The sequence below is a fragment of the Mauremys reevesii genome, linkage group 4, assembly GCF_016161935.1.
Source record: "Mauremys reevesii isolate NIE-2019 linkage group 4, ASM1616193v1, whole genome shotgun sequence".
Lineage (NCBI taxonomy): Eukaryota > Metazoa > Chordata > Testudines > Geoemydidae > Mauremys > Mauremys reevesii.
In genome coordinates, this window is record NC_052626.1 from 40,607,156 (window position 1) to 40,624,391 (window position 17,236).

General features: G+C 44.4%; 1 protein-coding gene across 7 annotated transcripts in view; it reads left to right on the forward strand.

Moving 5' to 3' along the window:
- The window catches only part of POMT2 (protein O-mannosyltransferase 2), a 42,820-nt gene extending 34,157 nt beyond the window's left edge, over nucleotides 1-8,663 (forward strand). For 5 of the 7 annotated variants that reach the window (XM_039535778.1, XM_039535779.1, XM_039535780.1 and 2 more), the window contains exons 19-21: nucleotides 1,254-1,394; nucleotides 2,399-2,510; nucleotides 3,142-8,663. In XM_039535778.1, coding sequence (XP_039391712.1) covers nucleotides 1,254-1,394; nucleotides 2,399-2,510; nucleotides 3,142-3,247 — 359 coding nt within the window. In that variant the 3' untranslated portion in view covers nucleotides 3,248-8,663. The remainder of the gene's footprint in view (nucleotides 1-1,253; nucleotides 1,395-2,398; nucleotides 2,511-3,141) is intronic. The other 2 variants (XR_005597775.1, XR_005597776.1) reach the window with 2 other exon arrangements.
- The last annotated feature ends 8,573 nt before the right edge of the window (nucleotides 8,664-17,236 follow it).

Consider the following 17,236-nt stretch of genomic DNA (forward strand, 5'->3'; position numbering starts at 1 on the left):
ATCTTGTGTTACCTGCACAATCTGGGGCACCCTGCCTATACCCTACTGAGAGCTCAAGGCATCACCCAGTCAATTTAGGCACTCCCACCCTTTCCCTTCCAAGAGTTTGGGGCATAAGGCACCTACTCTTACCCATGCGGCTCAGGGAGAAACCTGGTCAGTTTAAGTACCCGCCTTTACTCACGAGGCCAAGAGCTCTATGGGTCTGAGGATCTTTTCCCAGCGAAAAAGCCTTGCCTTACCCAACTGTGCTCTAAAAATCTATTTGTTAGCAAGACCCAGAGAATACATATACTAAGTAAATCTATTAGACTCACCACTCCCAGTATATAGACAAATTTCACCTGATGGCCAGTCAGGATCCACTCGTCTGGGGGTTGCCAGCGATGCCTCTGCATGTCACAGTCATGCAGAGGATTCGATGTCTTGCAGTTTCTTGTTGTACTACAGTACAGAGTTGATTCCCAAAGAGTATTGATTTTCATTTATGTTATATAGGTAAAACTAGCTATCTCCTTCAAATTTAATAAGCCTATCACATTATCCCACACCCCGACATAACAAAAATTGTAACCAATTACACACTGGCCCCTATGTGTCCTCCTTCCTGTCCGAGTTTTTTACATTTTATCTTTCATGTCCAAATTGTAACTTCTTTGTGATCTTTTCTGTTTGTGCAGGTGGCCAGCATAAATTTGTGGGTCAGAACTTATCTTATACCATTTGCTGAGTCTCCCTCTGTACCTAAAACTTTCCAGCGCCTGGGTGTCTCTGCTTTACAACTGTGGTGGTTATAATTCTTGTTAGGGACATTCCAGAGGTGGGGGTGCTTTATCAGCAGCAAATCATTCTTTTTTCAGTTTCAGTTATAAGCTCCCTGAGTTTCACCCAAGGCTGGTTTAATATGGGGAGGAGTGCAGGGTTTGATTAGATCACAGAATATCAGGGTTGGAAGGGACCTCAGGAGGTCATCTAGTCCAACCCGCTGTTCAAAGCAGGACCAATCCCCAACTAAATCAGACAGATTTTTGTCCCACATCCCTAAATGGCCCCCTCAAGGATTGAACTCACACTGCTAAGCCCAATAGTCAAACCACTGAGCTATCCCTCCCCCCAACACTTGGAACGTAGACCTGCTAAGCCTGTGCTTACCAATCTTACTGGTGTTCACACTCTGCCTCCTTAGTGTTGAGGTTTGAAAGGGTAGCCAGGGTTGTGAAATTTTATCTCCGGAATGTGTGTTTGTGTTTCAGAGCTCTCTGAAGTCTTGCTACATAGTGGAGGGAAGATCATGCTTGGCTGGCTCCTCCATTACCTCCCTTTCTTCATGATGGGCAGAGTCCTCTACTTTCATCATTACTTTCCTGCCATGCTTTTCTCTAGCATGTTGACAGGTAAATACTGCAAAGCAGAGACTTTGAAGGCAGAGGGGAATAGGAGGCGAGCAGAGTTGGAAGGGATATTTTTAAAGTGACATAACTAAGAAATCAATTTCTTTTTTCTTTCGGATCTCTGGTTCAGGGCTAGTGCTTGGAAATGTGTACTGGTTCAAAAGTGTTTTTAGTCCTAGTCGCTTAAGACAGCGAATCCTATACAATTGTGTCATTTGGATTACCATCTTGATTTGACCTCAGAGAGGCTATGGCGCTAGTGGATAGGGCATTGGACTGGGATTTAGGAGACCTGGCTTCTTTTCCCTGCTTTGCCACTTTCTTGCTATGTGACGTGGGTGAGTCATTTCACCTCCCCTTGACTCTGTTAGTTCCCTTTCTGTTCTGTATCTTGTCTGTTTAGAGTTCTTCAGGATAGGGACTGTCTCTTACTATGTTTTTGTATAGTGCTTTGTAATGGGGCCTTGATATCAGTTGGGATCTCTAGATACTACTGTAATACAAACGATATATTAAAATAATCCATTTAAATTCCAACATGATTTTTAGTAATCACTGTCTTCAGACCACTAAGAAATAGTTTTATGGCTGTGTAAACTGGAAGTCCCTGTTCTCAAATGGCATAAAGCATTAATCTCGGACCCTGGTAGTACATGAGCCTTCAGCTACTAAAATCATGTGGCACTTGAAATGGAGGAGACAGAAGCAGCAAGATAGTAATTGGAATTATGTAATTTTGTGGTCTGATACCTCTAGCTGTCAGGACTAATGTAAAGTATTTTATTCCAGTGGGAATGTTGGGAAAACCAAATCTCTACTGATAGAAAGCTTCACTTCTTGTGCTAAGGGTTGATAAGAGATCAGACTTTAAAAACAGAATTGGTCCTTTGTTCATATAGAGCTTTATCAGCATTTGTTTGTGACTGAATGTAGCAAATATAACCTGCATCTCTCTCCTGGCTTCTGACATGGTGCCTCTAGTTATGAATTGTATTTTCTTCTCCTAGGAATTACATGGGACACGTTGCTGAAGTTCTGTGCTGGGTGCCTGTCCTGCTCCATGGGGAAGAGGGTGTATACATATGGGACGCTGGCACTGATGCTGCTCATTGTGTACAGGTGAGAGCCAGAAACTGAGCTGCTCCTGCATGTAAAACAACATCTGTTGTCTCAGTGGAAGTGTTGGCTCCTTGACACGTGTTGTTTTTAAACTTTTCACTCTCCCAACTCCTTTCCCCTTTTTTGTCCTCTGCTAAATTCTCGGATAGCAACAAACTCAGCCCTGAACCCTTCATATGAACCAGATTCAGCTTTGACAGCTTTTGTCCATCTCCTGGTAATGACTTTTCAGAAACCTTTTCATTACAGGGAGTCTCTTTGTTTAACCCCGGAGCTCAGTGGGTACAAATGCTGTCAGCTGGATTGGCTCTCTTCTTCCCCACAGCTTAGCAGATACAGACTCTGATCCCCACCCCACATGGTGCCAGACCATCGGTCTATGCTATACTTTAAAAATGTATTGATTAAACATGTTTATAGGCTTCCCAATCCCACCCCACCCATGGTAAGGCCACATACTTGGCTGTATTAATGTTGCGAGTGGGAGGGAGAGGGCCCCAAATGGAATCTAGAGCAGCCCAAATGGAAAGCTCCCATAGGTCATCCACATGACTCAGCTGTTTCTGTGACCCTAGTTCTGAGCACTGTGCAGTTAATCAGACCTTGACAGGTGTTTTGATCCTCTCCACAGCTTCTACCTCTTCCATCCTCTGTCCTATGGGATGGTGGGACCTATGGCTTCAGATCCCAACAGCCCAATGGCAGGGCTCAGGTGGCTGGAATCATGGGAGTTCTAGAGCCGGCAGGAGGCAGCCTGGAACAAGGGAATAAGAAACACAAGAACTATCAAGGGTCAAGCTGATTCTTGGGCACTTTGAGTCAAATGGCTGTGAAGCACTACTCTGGAGAACTCCGGGAAATCTGCTCCACATAGCAGCCCTTTGTCTCATCACTGGTTTGCACAGTCTGAGCCTTGGCAGAGGATGACCACAAGAAAGACCCTCTGAGTAAGACTCCAGCCATAGGTCTAGTAGATTCTATTTCTGAGGCCAGATACTGCTCGGAAAGAAGACCTGGGTCCTCCACGCAATGTGTCTTAGAATTTTTTACAGTCATAGTTTGGCCTTGCTTTGGCCTGTCCAGCAGCCACACCTGGTGTGATTTGGAGGACGTATGTGTTTATATCTGTTGGAGGGTGAGGTTGCACACGTCTGTCTGTTTGTCTCTGTTCATATGAAAATCACTTGATTGCAGGAAAGAACCGACTGTAGAAAGCACAGTGTCCTGAGATATTAAGGATCTTTTCATATTTAATAACTTTTATTGGTGGAGTTTTATATGTATTTTGGAGAATGTCTGGGAACCCCCTGTCCTAGCCATTTGCATTTCACTGATCTGATGCTGTTTTTCTAGTACCTGGCCGAACTGAAAGTCTCTCAGTGGCTTGAACCTTCCATAAGCCATCGTGCCTTGCCTGTCTCCCAGGCCCTTTGCAAACAGAAGAAGTGGAGATGGTTTATCCTTGCATATCCCCTTGTGTTCAGGCCACCTGTAACCACTTATAATAATCACTGTGTAGCTACCTGGCAAACCTCATGACAGCTCAGAGCCAGACAGTTCCAATTCATCAGTCTTGCAGTTCTGCCACAAGATGCTAAGACGCTCCAAAGATAATTACAGTGAGAGCAGCAGGTTTCTTTTATTGCTTGTCTTGGGTTCTTTGATGTAAGGGCCAGCCTCTTTGGGGATGCACAGATAGGGAGCCCTTGCTGACAGCTGTCATTCATCCTTTGATACCAGCAGTTCTACTGCCAGTAACTCTGCGTTGTGTGAGGAAGCTACAGCTCAGCTGTCACTGGAATCTGCAACGCCTGCTGCTAGTTCTGGGGTATTTAACCACTAATATTCCTCTGCTGAAGGCAGGTTTCTTCTAACTGGAAACTGCACTTCTTGTTACTATGATAAACTGCCAGGCAAGTGATAATGGGGGAGTGGAGGGAGAGAGAGAAACAGAACAAAAACCCTTTGCTTGTCTGGTTAAGAGCTCTCTGATGCTGAATCCATCCTTTCCCAGGCAGTGGGGGTGGGTGGGAAGGGACCTGGTCCTCAAACAGGTGTGGGGAAGCTTTTTAATGAGGTATCTATTCCTTCCTTCCTTCCTCCAAATGTTCCTTTTGTTCCACTTCTCTCCCCTCAGTTCACTATTACTGCCCTGTAGCATCCAAAACAAACTGCCTTGAGTCCCAGCTGTGTGTGTCCTTTGAGGGAGCAAGGTTTGCGAGGCAATTTTGCATATGTATCAAGATGATCAAGCCCTTCATTTCAGATTTCTCTGCTTTGCCTCTCAACCCTGCTCCTGAATATGTATTGGGTGAGTATCAGTGACAGGTGAGTGTGTCTGAGTTTTAAAGATGAGTTCTGCTATACTCCCTTGCCACTCTCCATGGATTCCAATGGGTTATCTGTAACACAAAAGGCTGTTGGCATGGAGATTGTGCTAACATCCCCAGACCAGGCTGGATAGCTGTGCTGTATGCTGGGCTGAGGCTCAGTTCAGACCTGCTGTCACTTTAATAGAGGAAATGTAGGAATGTTCAGTTAGGCAACTGCTTGCTATTGTAACATGCTGGCTCAGTATGTCATATCCGCCTCTAGAGGCTGGTCCACATATAAGATAGGAGCCTACTACTGGTACCAGCTCAAGTGGTATAGGCCTTTGCTTTTGATGCTAAAGGTTTTGAGTTAATCCCCTGCTGACAGTCCAGGGTGGGGGGTCATTACTGTAATTAACTGCTGGGTTTGATGATCTCTCTCTATTTACTGTGGTAGGAAGTACTCCCCTCTGGCTTCGCCAAGGCTGCTCAGAGATGATATGTAGGAAAGAAGGATGAGGGAGAGGGTTGAAAACATCACCAAATCCTGCTTAGTTTGACATCTGTAAAAACAGCAATGGATTATAAACAGGTGGCAATATGACAGGCAGGCATTACACTGCCTCATTTTTAATAATGTTATTGGGTATCTTACACTGCCAGTAAGAACATCAGCTTAATGCTGTGATGTCATGAGAGTAGATTTTTCCTGCAGAAGTCCCACTGCAAATGGGAGGAAGTGCCAGGGGCTCATGTAGAGGGTGAATTGAGATGCAGAATACCCTCAGGAACTGAGGACCCTGCAGTGATATAGACATGAATGGCAGCAAACCAGTCCCTTGCTACTGAGAAGAAAGAAATCAGTAGGTACCTATATAGGCTGGTCCCAAAGGTGGTTCACACATCTTTGCCATCATAGGACCTTTTAGCTAAGTCAAAATGTTGATTTAGCAACCTCTGTTGCTGAGGAGGTAGAGCAGTAAGAACTTCAGGGGTAACATGAGAAAGCTGGGCTTCTCCTTGGTCATTGTTCCTGTCTCCTCTGCTACACTAATAGGCCTGCTTCGGATTTTGGGGGAGCTTGAGTTGGCTACCTGAAAACACCACCTAACTCAGTCTCCCTTCCAGCTTTTTGTGCCCAGGTCAGCTTCAGTGTCGGTACAAACAAGAGGCTACTTGTCTTTGGTGCTGGGAGTTTGGATGCTTCACACTGGAAGTTTCTGACTGGCACACGAGCTAACCCACTTCTTGGCCCCTGTGCATCCCACTGTCCACATGCGGGGACACACCAAAAAAAAATCTAGTTGTCCCACAATAATGAACAGCCTGTGATCACACTCTTGAGTTAGGGTGTTAAAAGGACTGCACTCGGACATTAATAGCCAGCTTTTTAAAATGGGTATAGCCTGGGGGTTCATCCTCTGAATTCTAAGAGCCAGGTCCTCAGCTGGTGCAAATTGATGTTGTTCCCTTGTCTTCAGCAGAGCTACGCTGTCTTACCCCTAGCTGAGGATCTGATCCTAAATATCTATTTCTTGAAAAATTCACCAGGCCATCACTGAGAACAAAACAACAGTGTCTCTGTGTTTGTGAGCACTACCAAATCTATTCATTTGTGCTGCCTCTACTGGCATTGCAGCAGCTTTTAAGTTTGGACACACTTTCCAGAGCTGTGCAGATTTGAAGCAGTGTGCAGTGATACTGACCCTTGCCTTCTCGAAGAGGGAGCTGTCACTCTACACTGCCTCTGTTTGGTCAGAGGTCTCCACGAGATCATCTGTAGACTTTCTGCTTGTGTTCTAGGTCTTGATAAACACTAGTTCAATTCAGTCTGGCATTCCTGACTGTGGAATGAGTGCTGGTTCATCTTGAGGACAACTCATTTGTCCCCTTCCCCAGTCATGTGGAAACAGCTAGTGGTGCTTTCACAGGCCAGAAGATGCTGTCTGGAGCAGCTGATCCCTATGAGGTTTCCTAGGCAGTCATCCATTATTGTTGGGGATGTCATCAAACTCAATCCATGGAGCCAAAATATAAACATCTGCGGGCTTCAAAATTCCCATTCCTGCCCTTTCCTCAGATTTATACTGTAAAACTGGGTTTTCACATCTCCAGTCTTTGGAGGATACAAAGAAGGACTTGAGTTTAGCATATCCAGCTTATTTTAGGCATTCCATTCACCTGAACGGAGGTTCTGTTGGCAATCACTGTAGGGGCACGCATGCTCATTCCAGCAGCAATGACTGAATTCATTCCACAGAGCTAGGAGCTCGTGTCTGTGGGACAGAGCTGTGGTCCTGAAAGTGCCTTTGCTGGGGCAGTCATGGAAGACTCACAAATAAACACGTCTGCAGCTCATCATCACTATGTGATGCACCTATCCCCTTACCCGCTAGCAGGAAAGCCAGTATCAGTCTGATCTGCAGAGAATTTCTTTTGAGGTCTTAATTGAATGGGTTTGTTTTACTGACATTCAGAACAAATTAATATGATCCAGCTTTTTTATCACCTTCTGCCCCCCCGCCTCAAAATCCTGTACTCTTTCTAGGCTGATCCACTAATCACTGAGCCCTTTGGATGTGCATCCAGTTTCCAGAACAGCCTGGACCAGAGTTGAGCTGAGCTGCCATGTCCTCAAGGAACAGAATACCTGTCAAATGCACTCATGGCAAAGGCCTTGTAGTAGAAAGCTATAATAACTGACTTCTTTAACAGCATCAGCAGAGAGAGTTCAAAGAGTGGGACTCCTGCCAACTGTCTCTTGTTTGTGCCTCTGGGAGTCTCATCCAGTGTGTTTCAGTGGAGATGAAAGGTGTGCCTATGTTTTCTTCCAAAATGTTCCTATTCATAGCTCTCAAATGTTGCCAGGCCTGGTGGCTTCCCTTCCAAGGGTCATGCCCATGTGACTTGGTCTCTGGATGCAATAACCAGAGACCAATAACAGAGCACTGTACATGAGCTATGTGCTATGCACCGTTAGAATACCCCTTCTTTTCTCCTCTTATGTCCCTGCTGGACCCTGAGCATCCTTCCATGGTGGCCCTGTATCATCAGCTGGGGCACCTGGATGGGACTTCTCCCTTCAGAGCAAATGACTCCTCCTTACTGGTCAGGTGTATGTCATGGTGGGGAGGGAGCTGTGGAGTGTTAGAGCATCATAAGGCCCCTTCTCCTAGAGGGGGGGAAGATAGCATCATTATCTCCTATCTCCAACGATGCCCATGCCCTTTAAACAACCTTGAAAAGCAAGAAACCAGGACCAAACTGGATCTGTCTCCGTGGCAGTAAGCCAAGCTGTATGGCTGTCCCTGTGTTACTTTATTTCTGAAATACACGTCATGCTCTGTGTTTGGGGGTCAAGGGCTACTGACTGTTGCACATACTATTTTGGAGGGAGCTTAAGGGGGGATATTAGTGCTGAAGCTGCTATTGCTATTTCATTTATGTAGACTCCTAAAAGTTAGGCAGGCAGGTTTATCCTGTCATATTAAGGGAGTGATCTAGGCTCTATCGTGGAAAATTTACCCAAAACTGAACAGAAGTTTGGAGATAAAGTGATGATGGGCTTCTTTTGTGACCCTATCCTTCTGCATTATGAACCTTACTAATGCTGCTAATATTAATGTATTTTGGTTGTTTTTGTGTATGTCTCTCTACATGTATTATTTGACTGCTGACTCCTAATTCTTTTCAATTGCAGAGCAGCATGGTATACTAAACACAGTGTATTAAATGGCTGGGAAAGAGCTTCCTTGAACTAAAAATCATTTTGTAAAGGAATTCACAGAAAATCAGCAGTAGAATTTGGACTTTAGTTTTGTAATAAATAACTCTTCTTTCAGATGTCTTGTTCTTTTCACTTCTGTATTTTATTCCCCCCCTTACACAGATGTAAAGCTGTGGCATGAAGTTTAAATGAGTCTGTCACAAAATAGGGGCTAGACCAGTTGCTGTTGAGCCCTGGTGTTCTGCAATGCAACCTATGCCCACCCTCAGTTTTAATACAGAAGGACTACAAGGCCCAGCAGGCGTTTGTTCACCTCAGTCTAAGTGGTGAATATGTGTAAGTATGGTGCCCATGGAAACGAAGAAGAGCCATTTGGATGAAGGTGAAGCATTGCTTGCTAACACTTGCTAACAGACCATACCTTCATGTAAAAGATGAGACCAGTTGTAATATGTATAATATGCTTTGTTATGCCAATTTGGCGTAGCCTTCAGATTCCTGATTGGTTACCTATGAGTCTCTCGGCTGGGCAGAGCTCAGGCACATGATCTGTTCTAGCAGGGAGTCAGATATGCCTAATGATTAAACCTTGTTCCTAGTGGGTATTGGTCCATGTTACAAAAACCAATACAAAATTCATTATAAATGCAGGCCATGCAATGGGACAGGCCCATGTCAGTATTTTGACATGGGCAGTCAGGGCAAAGGGTCAGAATAGGGTCAATCCTGAGGCAGAGCGAAGCGGAGGAGTTCGTAGTCAAGTTCCAGGTCAGGATCGATACCGATAATTGGAGTCCAAGTCAGGCTTCAGGGTTTGGGTTAGGAGATAAGTAAAAATCAAATTGAGGCGAGGTCAAAGCCAGGAGTTCAAAAGCAAAGCGCACAAATGGTCATAGCAGCTCCTGGAGATCCATGCTGTTGCATGGATGCTTCCTGGAATGCTGCTTGGGTTTATATAATCAAGAGCCATGAGGCTGCTGCCCTGTCAGACCTTTTGAGGCAGGACTTTCCATGGTGTGTCCACAGCGGGTGATGGGTTGTGGAGTGCAGGCTGGTTATATCTGCTGCTGGGTGGCAGCATGGAGGTGTCTGCTACCTGGCAGCTCTGTGGGCCTGAGTTTGAGACCTGGTGGACCTTACAACTCCTAGACTACAGTAACACAAGATGTTGTAGATCAGGACTGGAGCCTCCAAGACTGGAATAGCAGCGTAATGCCTACCTCACATATCATAGCAGTAAAAAGATTTAAAAGCTTATATCAGTAGTACATTACAGACGTCCATGAATGTTGTGCTAAACTTCATAAAGTGCAAGTTACTGCACATTTAGAGAGGTGTCCAAGCTGCATCATCTTACTTGAAGAAAGCTCATAATAAAGAGGACAGCATGGAGTAACAAGATACTAGGGTGATCAGAGGAATGGAAAACCTGTCATTTGAAAGGAGACTCAAAGAGCTTGGCTTGTTTAGCCTAACCAAAAGAAGGCTGAGGGGAGATATGATTGCTCTCTATAAATATATCAGAGGAATAAATACCAGGGAGGGAGAGGAATTATTTAAGCTCAGTACCAATGTGGACACAAGAACAAATAGATATAAACTGGCTATCAGAAAGTTTAGACTTGAAATTAGATGAAGGTTTCTAACCATTAGAGGAGTGAAGTTCTGGAACAGCCTCCCAAGGGGAGTAGTGGGGGCAAAAGACATATCTGGCTTCAAGACTAAGCTTGATAAGTTTATGGAGGGGATGGTATGATGGGGTAGCCTAATTTTGGCAGTTAATTGATCTTTGATTATTAGCAGGTAAATATGCCCAATGGTCTGTGATGGGGTGGGATCTGAGTTGCTAGAGAGAATTCTTTCCTGGGTGCTGACTGGTGAGTCCTGCCCACATGCTCAGGGTTTAACTGATCGCCATATTTGGGGTTGGGAAGGAATTGGCAGAGGCAGATTGGCAGAGGCCCTGGAGGTTTTTCACCTTCCTCTGCAGTGTGGGGCACGGGTCACTTGCTGGAAGGTTCTCTGCACCTTGAAGTCTTTAAACCATGATTTGAGGACTTCAATGGCTCAGACACAGGTTTGATACAGGAGTGGGTGGGTGAGATTCTGTGGCCTGCATTGTGCAGGAGGTCAGACTAGATGATCATAATGGTCCCTTCTGACCTTAAAGTCTATGATTCTATGATAAATGGTATGGGAGAAACAGATGTATCAAAATGTTATTGTTCCTATGGCACCTAAATGTAAATCTATCATGTGACTTCTAAAAGAGGGATGTTTCACCTTTTCTGTTAACCCAATTCCTTAATTGAGTGGGTGTTGGTTGATTCAGTGATTTAGTGTATCAAATGTTGTATTAAAACCAAACTTGAGGCTCTAGTTGAGGGTGTGCAATAGACCACCACTAGGAATTGTGGGGTAAGTGGAGGGAACACGTGTAAGAGAAAGAGAGCTTGAAGGAGAGCTTATTTTCAAAGACAGTAGTTACCAGGTAGAGTGGACTTCCAACTGACATGATAGAACAAAACAGCAGTAGTATAGCTGAAGGAAAAACTGGATGTCTCTCTGGAATTTACTAAGATCAGGGACTATTAGTTTTTGTGTATACCAGTAGCCAACCTCCAGGAAGAGTTGGGGAACTTTTTGCTGGGTAACAGAGTTTTATTTTTATATTTCCCTCTTCTCTATCATATATAACTAACCTATATTAAGTAAGTGTGTGTGTGCGTGCGCATGCGTGAGTGCATGCACACACACCTGCAGATAGATTGATGTAGATCAACATGTAAAATATTTAAAAGTAGAATACAAAAGGTCTTCCAGACATGAAGGGCCTGCTGTAGCTGTTCTGTGTTACCTGGCAGGTCTGAAGTGCAATGGCAGATCTGTGTGGAAGAAGTTTGCTTAGCCTAGCCCCTAGTTCAAATAGTTGTACAAGTCAAATAGCCTTTTCTAGCCCTGGGTCTATGCTGAATTCTCATTTTCATGAGCACCAAACTCTCAGACTATCAGGGTTTAAGCCAATGGCTAATTACTAGAGATTAGACCTAGATGTAATATGGGGTATGGATTATCCCACATCTGCCTACTGCGGTGTTCTTACACCTTTTTCTGAGGGATCCGATACTGGCCTGATCTGATCCATTATAGCAATACTGATGTCTGGCAAAGTTTGAGTGTAATGAAAAGGGAAATTCTTAATGGTTTCGAAATATCCAGCCTGATCTAATTTTTATTTCACACTGTGCATTCAAATGACTGAGCTTTAGGAATTGGGTGGGCCAGATAAAGAATATTTTAATCATTCTTATTTCTAAACTGAATGTGAGGCTCATATTCACTGTATTCTTTTTATATATGGTATAATATTGAAGACTAGGAAAGAGATTTATTAAGGGATTCCAAAGCTTAAGAGAGGAGCAAAGGCTTTAGTGGTTGGAAGTGGCTGATGTGTTTCCTGGATACAAATGAGATAAATGGCTGACGCTGGGAAGATCTGGGGAATTAGAGTTGTGAGAATGAGAGAAAGAGGCGGCATCTCTACAGTACTTAGCACAATGGACTCCAGTAATACTAAGAATAATAACATTTGAGGATTTCCTTCAGAGGGTGACTGATGTTGGCAGTATGGGGAGGGGCAAGAGGGAGATTTACAGGCTTGTGAAATGTGGGAGGCAAAAAATAGTTGGACAATCAAACAGCTGCTATTTTGACAGTAAGTAGGTATACGAAATTTGAGTGGAGGACAGAGATGATGGCCGGAGTTTGGGGGTGAGGAGGGAGATAGAAATGGTGGATTCATACATTTTTAAGGCCAGAAGGCACCATTAGATCATCTAGTCTGATCTCCTGTATAGCACAGGCCATTATATTTTAGTCAGTTATCCCTGTATTGAACCCAATAACTTGTGTTTGGTTAAAGCATATAATCAAGAGTGACATCTTGATTTGAAGACCTCAAGAGATGGAAAATCCATCCCTGGGTAGTTTGTTCCATGGTTAATCAACCTCACTATTGAAAATGTGTGCCTTATTTCCACTTTGTTTGCCTGGCTTCAGCTTCTAGCCCTTGGTTCCTGTTATGCTTTTCCCTGCTAGATTAAAGAGCTCTGTAGTATCTAGTATTTCCTCCCCATGAAAGGTACATAGACATTGTCATCAAGTCATCTCTCAGTCTTCTTTTTGATAAGCTAAACAGATGTTTCTCACTGTAAGGCATGTTGTCCAGCCCTCAGATCATTTTGTGTATGTGTGGCTCTTTTTTGCACCCTCTCCAATTTTTCAACATCCTTTTAAAAACATGGACACCAGAACTGTATGCAGTATTCCAGTATTGGTGTCACCAATGCCATTGTGAAGGTAAAGAATACCATTCGACTGAGGTCAGAGATCAGCAGCTGGCTGGCTGATTAGCCCTGCCCACTGCACCTTGGAGACCTGCATCTTAACTGGCTGATTCTCATAAAAGGAGGAGCAGGACATGGAGACGGCAATACCTGCCAAAAGATGGAGCTACTCTGGGAGGAACTACTCGCAGAAACAAAAATGGACCGAAGAGAGACCATTATCAAAGTCCTATTATCAATAGGCTCTGAGGTAAACCAGGAATTTATGTGTGGGGGGGGGGGGAGAGACAAACTTGGGGAAGTTTTGATCTTGTTTGCTGAGGAGACAAATAAAAAAGAAAACCACAGCAACTGCCCCTGATGGAAACTACCTTCCCTGGACTCTGTGGGAAGGTTCCAGGTAGAATTCTCCCAGGGAGGGCGCTGGCTCAGCAAGAGCAAGCCAGGGTCCAGCCAGAAGAGGGCACTAGAGACAGACCCCAATCTTACAGCCATATACAAAAATAAAATCAACTCCCTGCTCCTACACACACTACTCCCATTTTGTGGGAAGACAATCATCCTTGAACTCCAAGGGATTGCTGACCACTCCTTTGTTTATACATCCAAGGATCACATTGTCCTTTTTGCCACAGCAATAGCAACAGTTGTCCGTCTGCTATCACCCCTAAGTCCTTTGCAGAGTCACTGCTTTCCAGGATACATCCCCCCATTCTGTAGGTACATTCTGCATTCTTTATTCCTAGATGTGTGACTTTACATTTGGCTGTATTCAAACACATTTTGTTTCAGTGGGCCCAGTCTACCAAGATATCCAGATCACTACATGACTGCCCTGTCCTCCTCATTATTTACCACTCCATCAATTTTGATGTCATCCACAAAGTTTATCAGCACTGGTTTTATATTTACTCATAGATCATTGATAAAAAAATATTGAATTTCATCAAGCCTAGAACCCCACTACAACTTCCTGACCCATTGACAATTACTTAACAAGATCTGTCAGTTCTCAATCCATTTAACTTTATTGATTTTTATGTAGTGGTCATTTTTTCATCAGAATATAGCCTCATACTAAATCAAAAGCCTTACAAAAGTATGTCTATTACATATACATAGTTATCTTTATCAACCAAATTTGTGATCATATCAAAAAAAATGAAATTAGGTTTGTTTGACAAGACCTATACATCACAATTCAGGGCAACTGAACCTGTATTTTCCCCCTTGTGGTCCATCAAGTGCATCCACTCTTAGGCTTCTGGCTCCCCAACCATCACCTCTCTTGGGCAGAGACAGACTTTAAGGTCAGACGGGACCATCTAGACTTGACTTCCTGCACATTGCATGACACAGATCCTCACCCGCCCACTCCTTTAATAGACCCCTAACCTCTGGCTAAATCGCTGAAGTCCTCAAATCATGGTTTAAAGCAGGGGTAGGCAAACTACAGCCTGTGGGCTGGATCTGGCCCATCAGGGCTTTGGATCCGGCCTGCGGATTGCCACCCCTTGGCACCGCGGGACCCACACTGCTCCCGGAAGCAGCCGGCACCACGTCCCTGCGGCCCCTGGGGCGGGGTGGTTGGGTGGGGGGCAGAGGGCTCTGTGTGCTGCCCTCGCCTGCAGGCACCCCCCCCCCGAGCTCCCATTGGCCAATGGGAGTTTCAGGAGAGATACCCACAGGCAAGGCCAGCGCGCAGAGCCCTCTGCCCCCCACTTCTCCCAGGGGCTGTAGGGACGTGGTGCCAGCCACTTCCAGGAGTGGTGCAGGACCAGGGCAGGGAGGCAGCCTGTCTTAGCCCTGCTGCACACTGCTGCCACCCTGGAGCCACTCCAGCTAAGTGACACCGGGCCAGAGCCCACACCCTGCACCCCCAAGCCCCTGCCCTGAGCCCCCTGCTGCATCGCTCCTTCGTACACCCCGCACCTCTCCTGCGCCCCAACCCTTTGCCCTGAGCCCCTTCCTGCACACCACGCCCCTTCCTGCACACCACACCCCGTCCCACACCCCGCACTCCCTCCTGCACCCCAACCTTGTGCCCCAGCCCTATGTTCATGGCCTTGCATGCAATTTCCCCACCCAGATGTGGCCCTCGGGCCAAAAAGTTTGCCCACCCCTGGTTTAAAGACTTCAAGTTACAGAGAATCCACCATTTACACTAGTTTAAATCTGCAAGTGATCCATGTCCCATGCTGCAGAGGAAGGCGAAAACCCCCAGGGTCTCTGCCAATCTGACCCAGAGGAAAATTCTTTCCTGACCCCAAGGATGGCGATCAATTAGACCCTGAGCATGTGGGCAAGACCCACCAGACAGACACCTGCCAAAGAATTCTCTGTAGTAACTCAGAGCCCTCCCCAGCTAATGTCCCATCTCCAACAGTTGGAGATATTTGCTGCTAGCAGTCACAGATAGGCTAAATGCCATTGTAGGCAGTCTCATCATACCATCCCCTCCATAAATTTATCAAGCGTAGTCTTGAAGTCAGTTAGGTTTTTTGCCCGCACTGCTCCCCTTGGAAGGCTGTTCCAGAACTTCACTCCTCTGATGGTTGGAAACCTTCTAATTTCAAAGCTAAACTTGTTGATGGCCAGTTTATATCCATTTGTTCTTGTGTTCACATTGGCGCTTAACTTAAATAACTCCTTTCCCTCCTAGGTATTTATCCCTCTGATGTATTTATAGACAGCAATCATATCTCCCCTCAGCCGCCTTTTGGTTAGGCTAAACAAGCCAAGCATTTTGAGTCTCCTCCCATGCATCGCTCTCTCTCTCTCTCCTGATCTGACTACACAGTTCCCTGACTACACTATGAAATCCCCAGCAAATCCAACTGCCTCAGCAGGCCTGTTTTGCTTTTCTCTTTGGACTATAAATAGCCTAATCACCACAGTTCACTACAGAGTAAATATTAAAAACAATAAAAAAAACCTACACATGTGCTAACAAGCTTACCAGAGGTCACCCGAACTCCAACAAGGGCTCTGGCAGGTGAACAAACCTTCAAATCCCTCAGTGTATTTTATTTTATTTTATTTTTTATTTTTGTAGCTACAAGTTCATAGCTACCTTAGCTCAGAACCAGCACAGCCATGAATCTGAGTTACTCTTTTATCCAGTTTTGGTGTTTGATCTTCTTGAGGCATAGCTTCAAAAGGATGTGTCTGGAGGTGGGTAATTTGAATTCCTCTCCTTCCAAGTATTTCTTAGAAAATCCACTCAACTAAAAGTTCAGTCTTGTTTTAAAAGACTCTGTTGAAGTTTGTAACACTTCCCAGGATTTACTTTAGTCCTTTTCTCCCTTATAGAAGTTATTTACAATGCCACAATTATACTTTTTTAAAACAATAAATTCCTAAGATACTTAAAGTAATGCAGTAAGATTTGTTCAGGAAATTGCCATATCTATCACACTATTTTCCATAAACCATGTTGGCTGGCATTAATTATGTTCTCATCCTTTTAATTCTTTATTAAATGAATCTCATATCAACTATTCCATTGTTTTGTGCAGGACTGATATCAGGCTAACCAGCCTATAACTACCCAGGTCATTCTGTTTGCTCTTTTTGAATATTAGCACATTGACACTCTTCTAGTCCTCTGGAATTTCTTCAGTATGCCAAGATTTATTAAAAATTAATGTAAGATGAACAGAGATCTCCTCAGCCAACTCTTCTAGGACTCTAAGGTGCAAGTTATCTGGTTCTGCTAAATTAGAAATATTTATCCCTAGCAGATGCTGTTTAACATTTTTCTTAGTTACCAATGGACTACTTCATACTCATATGATGAGTGCATCGTCCTGCTTCTTTCCAAAAGCAGAACATAAATATGTTTTGAACTCCTGTCTTTTGTTTCTGGAGTTTGGGGATGTCTCTTCCTATGAAGTAGCAGCATGTAGTTCTTGTTGGAGCCAGGAACTGAGGTGGCTGAACCAGGCAAAGTGAAAAAGTACTCAAGCAGTGAAGGGGAAATCCTGTACCTAGAAGTAATACTCAAGGTTGAATTCAGAAAACAAATAGCCTAGCACTGAAGCAAAGGGGTTGCCATATTGACATAGGCATGGAATGGATCCTGTCAGTCACATAAGATCTGTTTGATAGGTGGAGCAAAGCCAGTCTCCTGAAATGTAATTGAAATACGTTGGGTGATTGAGGGAGATGCCTTGGCAGCAATAAGAAGAAAGGATGAGGATAGAGACAGAACTTGGATTAGAAAAAAGATGATCTATGAGCATTTCAAAGAAAGGTTGTATCAGTGCTTCTGAAATGAGTAAAAGATAGAAGAGAAACTACTGAGGAAGTTCCTTTGGGAAGTGCATGAGAAAAGAAAAT